The sequence below is a fragment of the Coregonus lavaretus genome (genome assembly GCF_964263955.1).
Source record: "Coregonus lavaretus genome assembly, contig: HAP1_SCAFFOLD_161, whole genome shotgun sequence".
In the NCBI taxonomy this organism is placed as follows: Eukaryota; Metazoa; Chordata; class Actinopteri; order Salmoniformes; family Salmonidae; genus Coregonus; species Coregonus lavaretus.
Window position 1 is genome coordinate 505,482 of NW_028161655.1, and position 13,276 is coordinate 518,757.

A 13,276-nucleotide genomic window follows, 5' to 3' on the forward strand; every position below is an offset into this window, starting at 1 on the left:
ATCTGATGTCAAAAACGTTTGTAGTTAATGTTGGTTGCATGCATTAAACCGAGTTGATGCTCAATAAAAGGCTCTACTTTTGTCTTGCTCAAATATCTAGCGGCGGTTTTTTGAGAATGATGAGCGCGCCTCTGCTAAACAGTGACGTCAGATCGGGCAGCCATATTTGTGCGCGCTAGTAGCTAACGGTCGGACGGATTCGTATGGGGAGAGGAAACCAGGGCAAGGATTTAGTCCAGATTGTGTTTACTTTTCGACTTTGCCAGGGATCGAGGTTACACAGAAATGTCGGAGGAAATTGAGGGAACAAAGACGACCGAGGAGACGTTGGTAAATGACCAGAACGTACGTGTATTTGTCTTAAACACAACCACACTGCTAACCAACGACTGTCAAGCTGCACTGGCACTGCAATGCACACGATCATATGGGATGCAGGTTTTTAGCTAGCTAGCGTTAATCCTTTCTAACTAGCTAGCTGTCGTGATTGATTATCCACAACATCAGTTTGTTCTACTTAATAAATACCAGTTGGTGTCTAAACAAACTGTTTTCCATAACTAATTGCAGTCGTAACTAGCTAGGGCTTTTCGATATTACGCTAACGTTAACTAAGGAATTCAGCTAGTTAACGTTAGCTAGCTACGACAGTTAACGTTAGCTGCCCATAATGCTAGTTAGTTAACTAATGAAGTCATGATTATTTGGTAAACACAAGCGGAACAAATCCCCTAATTATTGTTTTTCCTTAACTAATGTGTAGTAATAGCTAACGTTATATAATTGACTTGCTTGTTGGATAACGACTTAACAAGCTAAGTTAGCTAGCAAGTAAATGCTAGCTAGCTATGTCGATTTGTGTCTATTTTAGCCAGCTAGTTAGCTAACGAACAACTGTCATTGCCACATTAGCCAGCTAGCTTTAACCACATTAACCAACAAGTGATCTAACTAGTTAGCTACCACTATCAAAGCCATCTAACGTTAGCGAAGTTATGTTGCTTTCAGTGGCTTGACCACTGTTGTCTACTTTAAAGATGGCAATCTGGCTTGACTGTCAACAGAGACTCGCCCCACGATGTACTGAAGGCCAGTGTTTATGTTCTGTCCTTTAGTTAGGTAACTCATATAATCCATATTCCATTCCTTCCAACCCTCTCAACTCTTGCAGTGTGCCCGCAGCTTAGGAGGCATGGTGAAGGCACTCTAGGCATGTCTAACTCAGTTGGTAGACATGGCGTTTGCAACGCCAGCGTTGTGGGTTCGTTTCCCACGGGGGGCCAGTATGAAAAATGTATGCACTCACTAACTGCAAGTCGCTCTGGATAAGAGCGTCTGCTAAATGACTAAAATGTAAATGTCTTAATTTGTTCATGCTCCAGATTCCTCTTATTAATGCTGTGGTGGTTTTATAGCTAAATCCCTACTTCAGCTTCTAGTACAACACACATCAACCAGCTTTAGTTTATGTAATGTCTTCATACAGGCACATATCACATGCCAGGCAGGCTGTCACTTTAACAGAAATCCTCTCTCAATGTTGTTTAGCAATACACATTGCATTTACCAGGACAAAGGCCCTATGTTAAGGCTGTACAGGCCTTGTCTGTTGTGCAGGCCTGACGGAGGTGTCTGCTGCTGTGGCTGTTGGCTGCCTGCAGGCTCAGTAGTAGCCAGGACAAACCTATTTTAACGATTTCACTAATATCATTCAAATGAATAAATCATAGCACATTTTTGGGCTCATTCAGTAGTTTTTCCTGATAAAGTGTTAAAAGTACCATTTATATTCCTGAAACATGCATTGAAAATGATACTGTTGCTGCTTCCTGTTGCCATGTCTTTTTGAGTGTCAAAACACCAGTTTACATTTCAAATTCGTAATCAATATGCTGAAATAAGTTATGATATTTTGAAGACCATTACATAAAAGTTACTCCCTACACACGTCACACTTGTGTTCAGATTACTAGTTTTTTTGCTAAATTAGTACCATATAAACAGGACCAATATTTACCAAGGAGTCACTCAAGACTGGAATTGATTAGCTTGTTCTACTGTAATCAATAGTGCGCACAAATTAATCACTCATGTTGATATTGTATTGAAATCAATGGAACTGGGACAATAACCGCAGCGACATGTACTGTTTGCGCTCTTCTCACAGACAAACCTCAATGAACTTTGGTATACTGCATATATGTCGATTAGATGACAACCTGGCGTAGCCATTTATCAACTTAAATCTCTGTAAGAAAACATTTTCTCGCACCCCCTTTTGCCCTCAATTTGTCGGGGCATGGACTCTACAAGGTGTCGAAAGCATTCCACAGGGATGCTGGCCCATAGTGACTCCAATGCTTCCCACAGTTGTCAAGTTGGCTGGATGTCCTTTGGGTGGTGGACCATTCTTAATACACACGGGAAACTGTTGAGCGTTTGTTTGACGTCCCTACCAGTAGTAGCAGCCCTGCTCCCTCCGCATGTGGGTGGCGCAGGTGTTTTCAGGAGCTGATGTGACAGACCACAGTGTGCTTGCTTAGCATAGCTTCGGGTACACTGTCCGTACAACGGCTCAAACCCTGGGCACACTGCCTCGCAAACACGTGACCATCCGCTTGACAATGCCTTTAGCCAGCTTGCAATTGTTTGTGTGTTTCAGGAGATGGACGACAAGGTGATCAGTCCAGAGAAGGTTGAGGAGGCCAAGTTGAAGGCTCGCTACCCAAACTTGGGACACAAACCTGGAGGCTCCGACCTGCTACGCAAACGCCTGACCAAGGGGGTGAGTCCACACTCCCAAACCCTACCTACCGCCCTACTTTCTCTCCTAACCTATCCCCACGAGCCTACAGTTCGCTCTCTCTCTCGCTCAGCATCAATTAGACTGTTTTTTTGTTTTTTTTAAGTTACAGGTTGTTTTAAGTCTAACATTCTCTTTCTGCAGCAAAAGTATTTTGACTCTGGGGACTACAACATGGCCAAGGCCAAGGTGAAGAACAAGCAGCTTCCTGCAGCCACGTCAGAGAAGAGCGGAGGGGGAGAGATCACAGGAGACCATATCCCTACACCTCAGGACCTGCCGCAGAGGAAACCTTCCCTGGTGGCCAGCAAACTGGCCGGCTGATACACACACTGTCCTGTCTCTAACCCTGTCAATACTCCTAACAATCACCCTACTACACCTGTTCCTGTCTCACTACCTCCCCCCATCTACTCCTGCACCAGTCCCAGAGAGACCCCTTCCTGGTGGCCAGCAAATTGACACACACCCCTAACCGCCTGTCCCTTGTTCTGTCCCTCACCCTCTTCACCCAGTCCTCTCAGCTTCCCTTCACCTTCCACTCTGTTATGGCTCCCTCTTCCTCCTTTTCCTCCTCCCCTCTCTGTTCTTGTTTATCTTCTATTCTCATGTAAAAATACACTGAAAGCAAGGATGAGGATGTGTAGAAGAGAGAGGGAGTGGGATGACTCCACTACAGAGGAGGAGACTTTAAAGATGACTGGGACCAGCAAATTGGGTGGCAGGTAGCTTAGTGGGTAAGAGCGTTGTGCCAGTAACCGAAAGGTCGCTGGTTCTAATCCCCGGGCCGACTAGGTGAAAAATCTGTCGATGTGCCCTTAAGCAAGGCACTTAACCCTAAATGCTCCTGTAAGTCGCTCTGGATAAGAGCGTCTGCTAAGTGACTAAAATGTAAATGTAAATGACTGGAACTCTGTCCCAGATGACACCCTGTCCCTATATAGCCCTATGGGCCCTGGTAAAAAGTACACTGAACACCTTCCTAATATTGAGTTGCACCCCTTTTTGCCCTCAGAACAGCCTCAATTCGTCGGGGGCATGGACTCTACAAGGTGTCGAAAGCGTTCCACAGGGATGCTGGCCCATGTTGACTCCAATGCTTCCCACAGTTGTGTCAAGTTGGCTGGATGTCCTTTGGGTAGTGGACCATTATTGATACACACGGGAAACTGTTGAGCATGACAAATCCAGCAGCGTTGCAGTTCTTGACGCTCTCAAACTGGCACCTACTACCATATCCCGTTCAAAGGCACCTAAATATTTTGTCACCCTCTGAATGGCACACACACAATCTGTCTCAAGGCTTAAAAATCCTTCTTTAACCTGTCTCCTACCCTTCATATAAAATGTATGCACACATGACTGTAAGTTGCTTTGGATAAAAGCGTCTGCTAAATGGCATATTATATTATATTATATCTACACTAACTTGAAGTGGATTTAACAAGTGACATCAATCAGGGATCATAGCTTTCACCTGATCAGTCTGTCATGGAAAGAACATGTTTTGTACTCTCAGTGTATTACGTTTTACATTTTAGTCATTTAGCAGACGCTCTTATCCAGAGTGAGTGCATACATTTTTTTCTTACTATTTAGGGAATAGGGTGCCATTTTGGACGCACACCTGGAGAGTCTAACATAGGAGGGAGGAAGGCCGACTGGAGCCACAGAGAGTCTTAAATTGCACCCTATTCCCTATGCAGTACACTACTATCAACTAGAGCCGTATGTGGCTGCCCTGCGAGCCTCTGGCCCAAAATGGTTACACTACATAGGGAATAGTGTTCCATTTGGGACACAGACAGACGGTCTCTCTGGTCTAGAGGGTTGAATGTCATCTCCAGTCCTGTTAGCTGATTGTGTACATATTTCTAGTTGTGTTGGAGAGGAGTGAGGCCGAAATCAGCCTTTTAGAATGTTTTACCCTAGAATATTATGATTTACCAAACACGTTGTTATTAGTGTTATGTTGTCATCTAAATTATGCTGTAATGTGCTTGAGTGATTGAATATGAATATAACCTTGATAATGACTGACCAGAACCTCTCACTACTGTTGTTTTGTTCTGTTTAAATGCTACATATGTGTCCCAAATGGCACCCTATTCACTACATAGTGCACTACTTTTGACCAGGGTCCAAAGGGCTCTGGTGGTGAGAATTATTGCATTATATAGAGAATCTCCAATCACACCCTTCTTTCTGTATAGTGCACTACATTACACCCACTGCCACATAGGGCTCTAGTCAAAAGTAGTGCACTATTGGCGAGTTTCCAATTAGGATTTACCCAAAAGACTCAGACTTTTCTGTTTCCATCTACGTGGGTCGGCACCCGTGTCTCACTGGGCCATGGCTCCAGTGGACCTGCTCTGACTTGGGGCCAAGCCCAGGCCCTGGGTACTTTTCAGCTTTATTTGCATAACAATGGCTAACTATGAACTTTAACACCTTCTCACAAAGCTACTGTCTTGAATGATGTAGAGGTTGTTGATTCTGCTCGCCCCAAGTCTTTAGTGGCACTCTCCTGATGGAAACAATAACACTAGAGCTTACATTAAAACACTGTCGACCCACTAGTGTGGGGGTAAGTTTCATTGGAAAAGCACCAACATGTATGGCCCCCCCAAAAAACTCCTGACCAGGAAAAACTCTGGACCCTATTTGTAACCTTTAACCAGTGTCTAGAGTATTTCCTGGTCAGGTCACATGGTCAGGAAAACCCTCCTGTCTCTATGGTGTGGTTTGAGACCAGAGTGGCTATCAGAGGGAGGGGTGAATGTCACAGGAGGTTGGTGGCATCTTAATTGGGGAGGATGTGCTCGTGGTAAGGGCTTGAGTGGAATGGTATCAAACACATGGTTTCCATTTACTCTGTTCCAGCCATTATTATGAGCTGTCCTCCCCTCAGCAGGCTCCACTGGTGAATGGAGATGGAACAGCAGGATGATGTGACAGGGTCTAAAGACATTTCATTTAGCTCCAAATTAGCTGGCCTCACACACCCTCATTCATCTCACACACACACTCACTCCCACTCTCCCTCTTTCTCTCTCTCACACACACACTCTCTCCCCCTCTCTTGTCACACACACACTATCTCCCTCACACATACCCACCCCCTTTGTCCAGCATATCCTTACAAATATCAATGACACCATATTCCCTATATAGTGCTCTACTGTATATATGCACAGGCCAGTCCACTAGTAGAGGTGGGGGTGTGGTCATCAAGGGTCTGAAGCTGAAGCACTACATAGTTGAGGTGTGCTTGTATTTGACTGCCCCCCTGTCACTTTGTGCCATTTTGTTTTGTAAATAAAATAGTTTTGCACAAACGGCTGTTGGTGTTTGATGACTGACTCCATGCAATGACAGAGATCATACGATAATCTATGAAAGATTGTATACAAAGGAATGATGTATGCAAATGTAGAGGCCAGTTAGTATTACATGAGGGATAACACCAGCAGAGCAGAAGCACCACCAAGATAAATCTTGATCAAAATGTATATAAATAAGCTGGATTTATCTCCCATTTAAGACACAAGCTGTGGCCAAAGACCGACAGACCCTAGTGGAAGAAAATTGTTGCAGCTTTATGACCCACCCGGGATGAAGAGTGCTAAATTAGTAGGCATATGACACATGGCAACCAGGGCTGTATTCATTAGTCGGATTCCGTTGTAAAACGTTTAGTCTGTTGCAATCAAAACGGAAAACGTTTGGCATCGAAAATGAGAGTTTCTGTTGGACAAATTCAGGCAGGTCGCTACCCGTTCCGTTCTGTTTGCTTCCGTTCGGCTCCTATAGTAAACGGTTTCTGTTGCAAAACGTTTTGCAACAGACGAAACGTTTTGCAACGGAATCTGTCTAATGAATACACCCCAGTCTTCTAGTTCGATTTATAGATGTGTTCTCAACAGAGGACAACAGCCAGCAGAGCGAAAGAAATACAGTGATACATCATTAAAAAAAATGTTTTATATATCCTCTTGATTTATCTATGAGAAGCACCCACTTATTATGACACTGGACACAGCAACCAGTCCTCTAGTTATATATTTTTTTTTTTCTCAACAGAAGACTGACTCCAGCCGTTTACAATTAGGAATGTAGAACGTTACAGAACATCTGGAATTTCAGATAGAACTGTGGTCTAGATCAGATTATGATTAATTTCTCTCTATTGTGTAGGTCCAAAAGACTTCTCAACAGCTTCTACCCCCAAGCCATAAGACTCCTGAACAGCTAATCATGGCTACCCGGACTATTTGCACTGCCCCCCCACCCCATCCCTTTTACGCTGCTGCTACTCTGTTAAGTATTTATGCATAGTCACTTTAACTCTACCCACATGTACATATTACCTCAACTACCTCAACTAGCCGGTGCCCCCGCACATTGACTATGCAACGGTACCCCCCTGTATATATAGCCTCCCTACTGTCACTTTATTTTACTGTATATATAGCCTCCCTACTGTCACTTTATTTTACTTCTGCTCTTTTTTTCTCAACACTTTTTTGTTGTTGTTTTATTCTTACTTTTTTGTTTAAAATAAATGCACTGTTGGTTAAGGGCTGTAAGTAAGCATTTCACTGTAATGTCTGCACCTGTTGTATTCGGCGCATGTGACCAATAAAATTTGATTTGATTTGATTTGATTTGATTTGAATCATGTCAGCAACGGGTCTAAAGATGACATTTCTAGATCTAGACAGCTGAGAAGTTCTCTGGTCGTTCAGCTGACTGGAGGAGAGGTGAATCAGAGTTTTTATTACACGAACAAGTTGAACAATACTCCTACTCACGCCTCTGAAATAACCACACATAGAGTTATGTAGGCCTACCTACAGTTTCTGACTAGCAGGCTTCTAACCATAGTTCTAACCAGCAGAACTAAAGCGATGTCGCCTCTTGGCCACAGGGGTGCGCTGTTTAGCCATGTTTCCGAGCCCATGGCAACAACCGCGTTTCACTGAATCATTTTATCCATCATCAATTCCCATAATGCTCCGAGAGATGCCAAAATATCGAGGTTTTCCAGGTATGATGGTGCTATGTGTTGTACACTAAAAGGAGAGTAACCTAAAACCTGGAGGGATTTTTATTTATTAACTGCGAGGAAAAAACGGAGCGGCGACCTACTGATGTTCAAATCTAGCTGCTGAGATTCATGGAAAAAGGACACGACAGCTGCAGTATGGCAGCGTCGGAGCTGTACACAAAGGTAATGGAATCAACATAATCGGGCTTTGCCTTGTGCGTTTATAGCGTTTCTGCAGCGCTTTCTTCAATGAGCACAAAGCAAAGAGCTTGTTTATAATCATTCATTCGTTGATGGCGGGAATGAATGAGAGGGAAGTCTTTAATACAAACAGCGAGATTGACAGGTCACAAAGCCTCGCGCACCGCGCAGGAGGTGATTTTCGGACATCAAAACAATGCTTGGTTTTTGGAATGAATGAAAAGCGTTTGAAGCAGCGTCCTACAGCTTGGGGGACTATATACAGTACATGTAGGTTGACATGCAGTAGCCTATGACTGAGTGAAGGCACCTTCTATATTTAGCTCTCTGCTGTGTTAAAATGGGTGCAGCAGCAGAAGCATCTCAGCTGACAAAGCGCCGAAGCGGTGGGCTCTGAGATTCGGCCTCTGTCTCTGCCCTTCATAGCCCCCGGCTCAGAATGACTGTCAATTTGAATGTTTTATTATTCGGCGTAATGTCATCATCTGCAGGTTGATGCACTTTTTAAAAGCCGATTTTTATTATGGTATAAATGTAGCATCGCACTGGCTACGATGGAGAATGTTGTTTTTTGTCCTAAATAAATCATGTTATTTTGTCAACTGGCAGTGGCACAGTCATGTTTGTTCTTGTGTTTATACAGTCGTGGTTTATAACGGAGGACAGGCCTTTTATTTGAGCTCGAGGCTGGGATTCGGTTTGGGGTACGGAGGAGAGGGGAATGATGCTGATACCAGCGCTGACGTCACGGGCCCCGCTCACGTCACCGCCGGTTGTTTTGAGATTTCTCCCCCTTTTTGGGTCCAGGACCATGTTCAGTATGAGAACGTTCTCGAACGTTGCAGATAGAAATGCCACAAATAGAACCGACGTGATTCCGTATTCTACAAGTCAGAGATGCATGTTTGTTCTACATAGGATATTTCTAGCTGAACGTTCCAAAACTTTCCATCCTGCTGAACGCGGCCCAAGCTCGAGACAGCTCGGCCAGGGGAACGGTGAGAGCTGAGAGATAAAGGCTTGTCACTGCCTGATCAAAACAGGCCAAATATAGGGATGCAATTTGAGTTTAGTATAATTATAATATAGAAATGAATGACAACAGCCTAGAATAACCTTACCCAACAAATAAAATAATACTTATTTGTTGTTGATGTTGTTGTTTTTGACCAACAATGTGAGGAGGAAATTCGGATAGATGAGGGGGCAGAGAGTGTGGGTGTGCGTGTGTGAGAAAGAGAGATGAGTTGCCCATCCCCCACTAGGCCAGCTGCTGTATTCAGAATGAACAGAGTGGTGTGTGGCATGAATATGAATGACTGATACCCTGAAGTGTCCGGGTCCTCAGGGTTACTACTACCACATCCATCCACACACCAAAGGAAGGAGTGTGTGGATATATTAGAAACATATAGAAAGATTGCGATGGAAATACACTGCCGGTTGGTCGGTCTGTCTATCTGTCTACAGACATGACTATCCATACTTAGGATAAATTCACCGCTGCACAAATGAAGGCTCTCCATAAGAACTGAAATGTCTGTGTGCATTGCTAATGCCTTGTAGCCTAAGTGTCAAAGGGTGTGTCAACTCAGAGGTTTTCCCTGAGGGTGTGTGTGGTTTTCTTCGTGAGTACAGAGGTCTAGGGAACACTCTTCTTTTTGTCTCTCTAACCAATAAACAGTTAGTTCAGAGGGTCCTCCCATACTCAACACACACACACACACACACACCAGTGTTTTCCACAAGTACATAGATTAGCCAGCCAACTAGAAAAAGTAGACAGCCAGGTGCCCCTGGTCCGGGGCTTGCCCCCAAGGGTTAGATTTTTTGCCTAAGGAGCTTGCCTCTCGTACATTCTAATACCATGATTCCATCCGAAATGCACAGCAAAATTATTCAATACTTTATCGAGTTTACCTCCCAGATTGGAAAAATTAGTTGTGGTATTGTGTAGAGAGACATGACTTTACAATTCAAATGACAGAAAATGTATGAATTCAGTGAGTTGTTTTGGATATGGTCTAGGTCTATATGATCAGGACTATTTTCTAAGTAAGAGAAACCTTTTTTAACGTTTGATCAGTCTTCTCTTGAGATCAGTCTTATTTACAGTTTTACTGCAAGATATGTATTGCCACAATGTTTGTTCTTCAAATTATGTATTTTATAAAAATAAATAGCCCACATTATCTTGAAAAATAAATAAAAGGTTACATTTAAAAAAAGAAAAGGGTTATATCAGTCTTAAGAATTACATTTATCTGATTATACATAGCCTATATTAATAACAAAGTATCATTAGCCTAGGTAGGGCCCTATACAATCCATTACATTTTTTGCCTGATTCCGTTTTGTTCTTTCCCAAATTCAGTTTTCTTCATTTTGTTTTTCCAGGTTTCATTTTCCCCCATTTTCTTTCAGGTTTTCTCTCTCAAAATCACACACACACAAAAAAAAAATAGAACATCCAATTTTTTATTTTTTAGGAGACCACTTTTGAAGTCTGGGAATAATCTGAGAAATGTAGATTTTTGGGTGTAGTTACCCTTTAATTCAAGTGCACACCTAGGAAGAGGCTGTTGTTTAGCGGTACATGTAATGGGAGTTTGCAAAACAAATACCCACTGGATTGAAATAATCATGATATCATTCTGCCAGGTAGGCATAGGCTACTTTATAGTTAACATTTAATTGAGAAGGTTTTGGGGAAAGCCTTTCCATCTACCAGAAGACTGTTTTCATTAACATCATCACTAAAGGCTACACAAAGTGGTAGATGCACGCACCGCACACTCACAGACAGGAGCATTCTCTTTGCCTCTTCAGGAAGTTGCAGGAAATACCAATCACTGATGTCTTCTGTTCATGTCTTAAGATAAACTTGGTTGATACATTTAATTGATTCCCTACTAAGGTAAATACATTTTTAAATATTGTTGAATTACTTTTTAATGCCTGGATTCCGTAAGGGCCCCAATTATCATATTTGAACCAGAATGAGGCTTTCCACTAGCTATTGTTCCTTCCGGGAGCCGGAAGGAGAGAGGGAGGGAGGCGGAGGGAGGGAGGCGGAGGGAGGGAGGCGGAAGGAGAGAGGGAGGGAGGCGGAGGGAGGGAGGCGGAAGGAGAGAGGAGAAAGAAGGCAGATAAACGTACAATGAAGAAACACATAGCTAAGTATATGGGACATGTAGCAATCAAACTCACAACCCTGGTGTTGCCACTAACAATAACTATAATTCTGCTGGTGCCAGCACAAACCCACAACTCAAAGGGTTAAGTTTAGGTCTAGCTTACAACATGACCTTACTCTGTTGGAATGAATGTCAGCTCATTCTTTCGCACTATAGAAAAATGTCTTGTCATTTTGACAGCATTAAAATGACGTCTCTGCTGTCACAGGTTGGTGAACAAAGAGTGTGTCTAGTCATCAGGCTGTAGCAGGCTCCAGTAGTCAGTCAGGTCTATCCTATAGGGCAGCTGTAGCAGGCTCCAGTAGTCAGTCAGGTCTATCCTATAGGACAGCTGTAGCAGGCTCCAGTAGTCAGTCAGGTCTATCCTATAGGGCAGCTGTAGCAGGCTCCAGTAGTCAGTCAGGTCTATCCTATAGGACAGCTGTAGCAGGCTCCAGTAGTCAGTCAGGTCTATCCTATAGGGCAGCTGTAGCAGGCTCCAGTAGTCAGTCAGGTCTATCCTATAGGGCAGCTGTAGCAGGCTCCAGTAGTCAGTCAGGTCTATCCTATAGGACAGCTGTAGCAGGCTCCAGTAGTCAGTCAGGTCTATCCTATAGGGCAGCTGTAGCAGGCTCCAGTAGTCAGTCAGGTCTATCCTATAGGGCAGCTGTAGCAGGCTCCAGTAGTCAGTCAGGTCTATCCTATAGGACAGCTGTAGCAGGCTCCAGTAGTCAGTCAGGTCTATCCTATAGGGCAGCTGTAGCAGGCTCCAGTAGTCAGTCAGGTCTATCCTATAGGGCAGCTGTAGCGGGCTCCAGTAGTCAGTCAGGTCTATCCTATAGGACAGCTGTAGCAGGCTCCAGTAGTCAGTCAGGTCTATCCTATAGGGCAGCTGTAGCAGGCTCCAGTAGTCAGTCAGGTCTATCCTATAGGGCAGCTGTAGCGGGCTCCAGTAGTCAGTCAGGTCTATCCTATAGGACAGCTGTAGCAGGCTCCAGTAGTCAGTCAGGTCTATCCTATAGGGCAGCTGTAGCAGGCTCCAGTAGTCAGTCAGGTCTATCCTATAGGGCAGCTGTAGCAGGCTCCAGTAGTCAGTCAGGTCTATCCTATAGGACAGCTGTAGCAGGCTCCAGTAGTCAGTCAGGTCTATCCTATAGGGCAGCTGTAGCAGGCTCCAGTAGTCAGTCAGGTCTATCCTATAGGACAGCTGTAGCAGGCTCCAGTAGTCAGTCAGGTCTATCCTATAGGGCAGCTGTAGCAGGCTCCAGTAGTCAGTCAGGTCTATCCTATAGGGCAGCTGTAGCAGGCTCCAGTAGTCAGTCAGGTCTATCCTATAGGACAGCTGTAGCAGGCTCCAGTAGTCAGTCAGGTCTATCCTATAGGACAGCTGTAGCAGGCTCCAGTAGTCAGTCAGGTCTATCCTATAGGGCAGCTGTAGCAGGCTCCAGTAGTCAGTCAGGTCTATCCTATAGGGCAGCTGTAGCAGGCTCCAGTAGTCAGTCAGGTCTATCCTATAGGACAGCTGTAGCAGGCTCCAGTAGTCAGTCAGGTCTATCCTATAGGGCAGCTGTAGCAGGCTCCAGTAGTCAGTCAGGTCTATCCTATAGGGCAGCTGTAGCAGGCTCCAGTAGTCAGTCAGGTCTATCCTATAGGACAGCTGTAGCAGGCTCCAGTAGTCAGTCAGGTCTATCCTATAGGGCAGCTGTAGCAGGCTCCAGTAGTCAGTCAGGTCTATCCTATAGGACAGCTGTAGCAGGCTCCAGTAGTCAGTCAGGTCTATCCTATAGGACAGCTGTAGCAGGCTCCAGTAGTCAGTCAGGTCTATCCTATAGGGCAGCTGTAGCAGGCTCCAGTAGTCAGTCAGGTCTATCCAATAGGGCAGCTGTAGCAGGCTCCAGTAGTCAGTCAGGTCTATCCTATAGGACAGCTGTAGCAGGCTCCAGTAGTCAGTCAGGTCTATCCTATAGGACAGCTGTAGCAGGCTCCAGTAGTCAGTCAGGTCTATCCTATAGGACAGCTGTAGCAGGCTCCAGTAGTCAGTCA

The 13,276-nt window shown here is 44.4% G+C and overlaps 2 protein-coding genes across 2 annotated transcripts in view; both read left to right on the top strand.

The window, feature by feature from the left end:
- Positions 1-162: 162 nt before the first annotated feature.
- LOC311120276 (cAMP-regulated phosphoprotein 19-A-like) lies at positions 163-4,849 on the top strand. Its single transcript, XM_084194905.1, has 3 exons — positions 163-345; positions 2,663-2,785; positions 2,948-4,849. The coding sequence occupies exons 1-3, from the start codon at positions 286-288 to the stop codon at positions 3,125-3,127; spliced, it is 363 nt and encodes a 120-aa protein (XP_084051031.1). The 5' UTR covers positions 163-285; the 3' UTR covers positions 3,128-4,849.
- A 2,992-nt stretch (positions 4,850-7,841) lies between these two features.
- LOC311120282 (unconventional myosin-Va-like) overlaps positions 7,842-13,276 on the top strand; it is a 48,491-nt gene continuing 43,056 nt past the window's right edge. Inside the window, exon 1 of the mRNA XM_084194912.1 lies at positions 7,842-8,039. Within this exon, the coding sequence (XP_084051038.1) occupies positions 7,986-8,039 (54 nt within the window). The 5' untranslated portion in view covers positions 7,842-7,985. The remainder of the gene's footprint in view (positions 8,040-13,276) is intronic.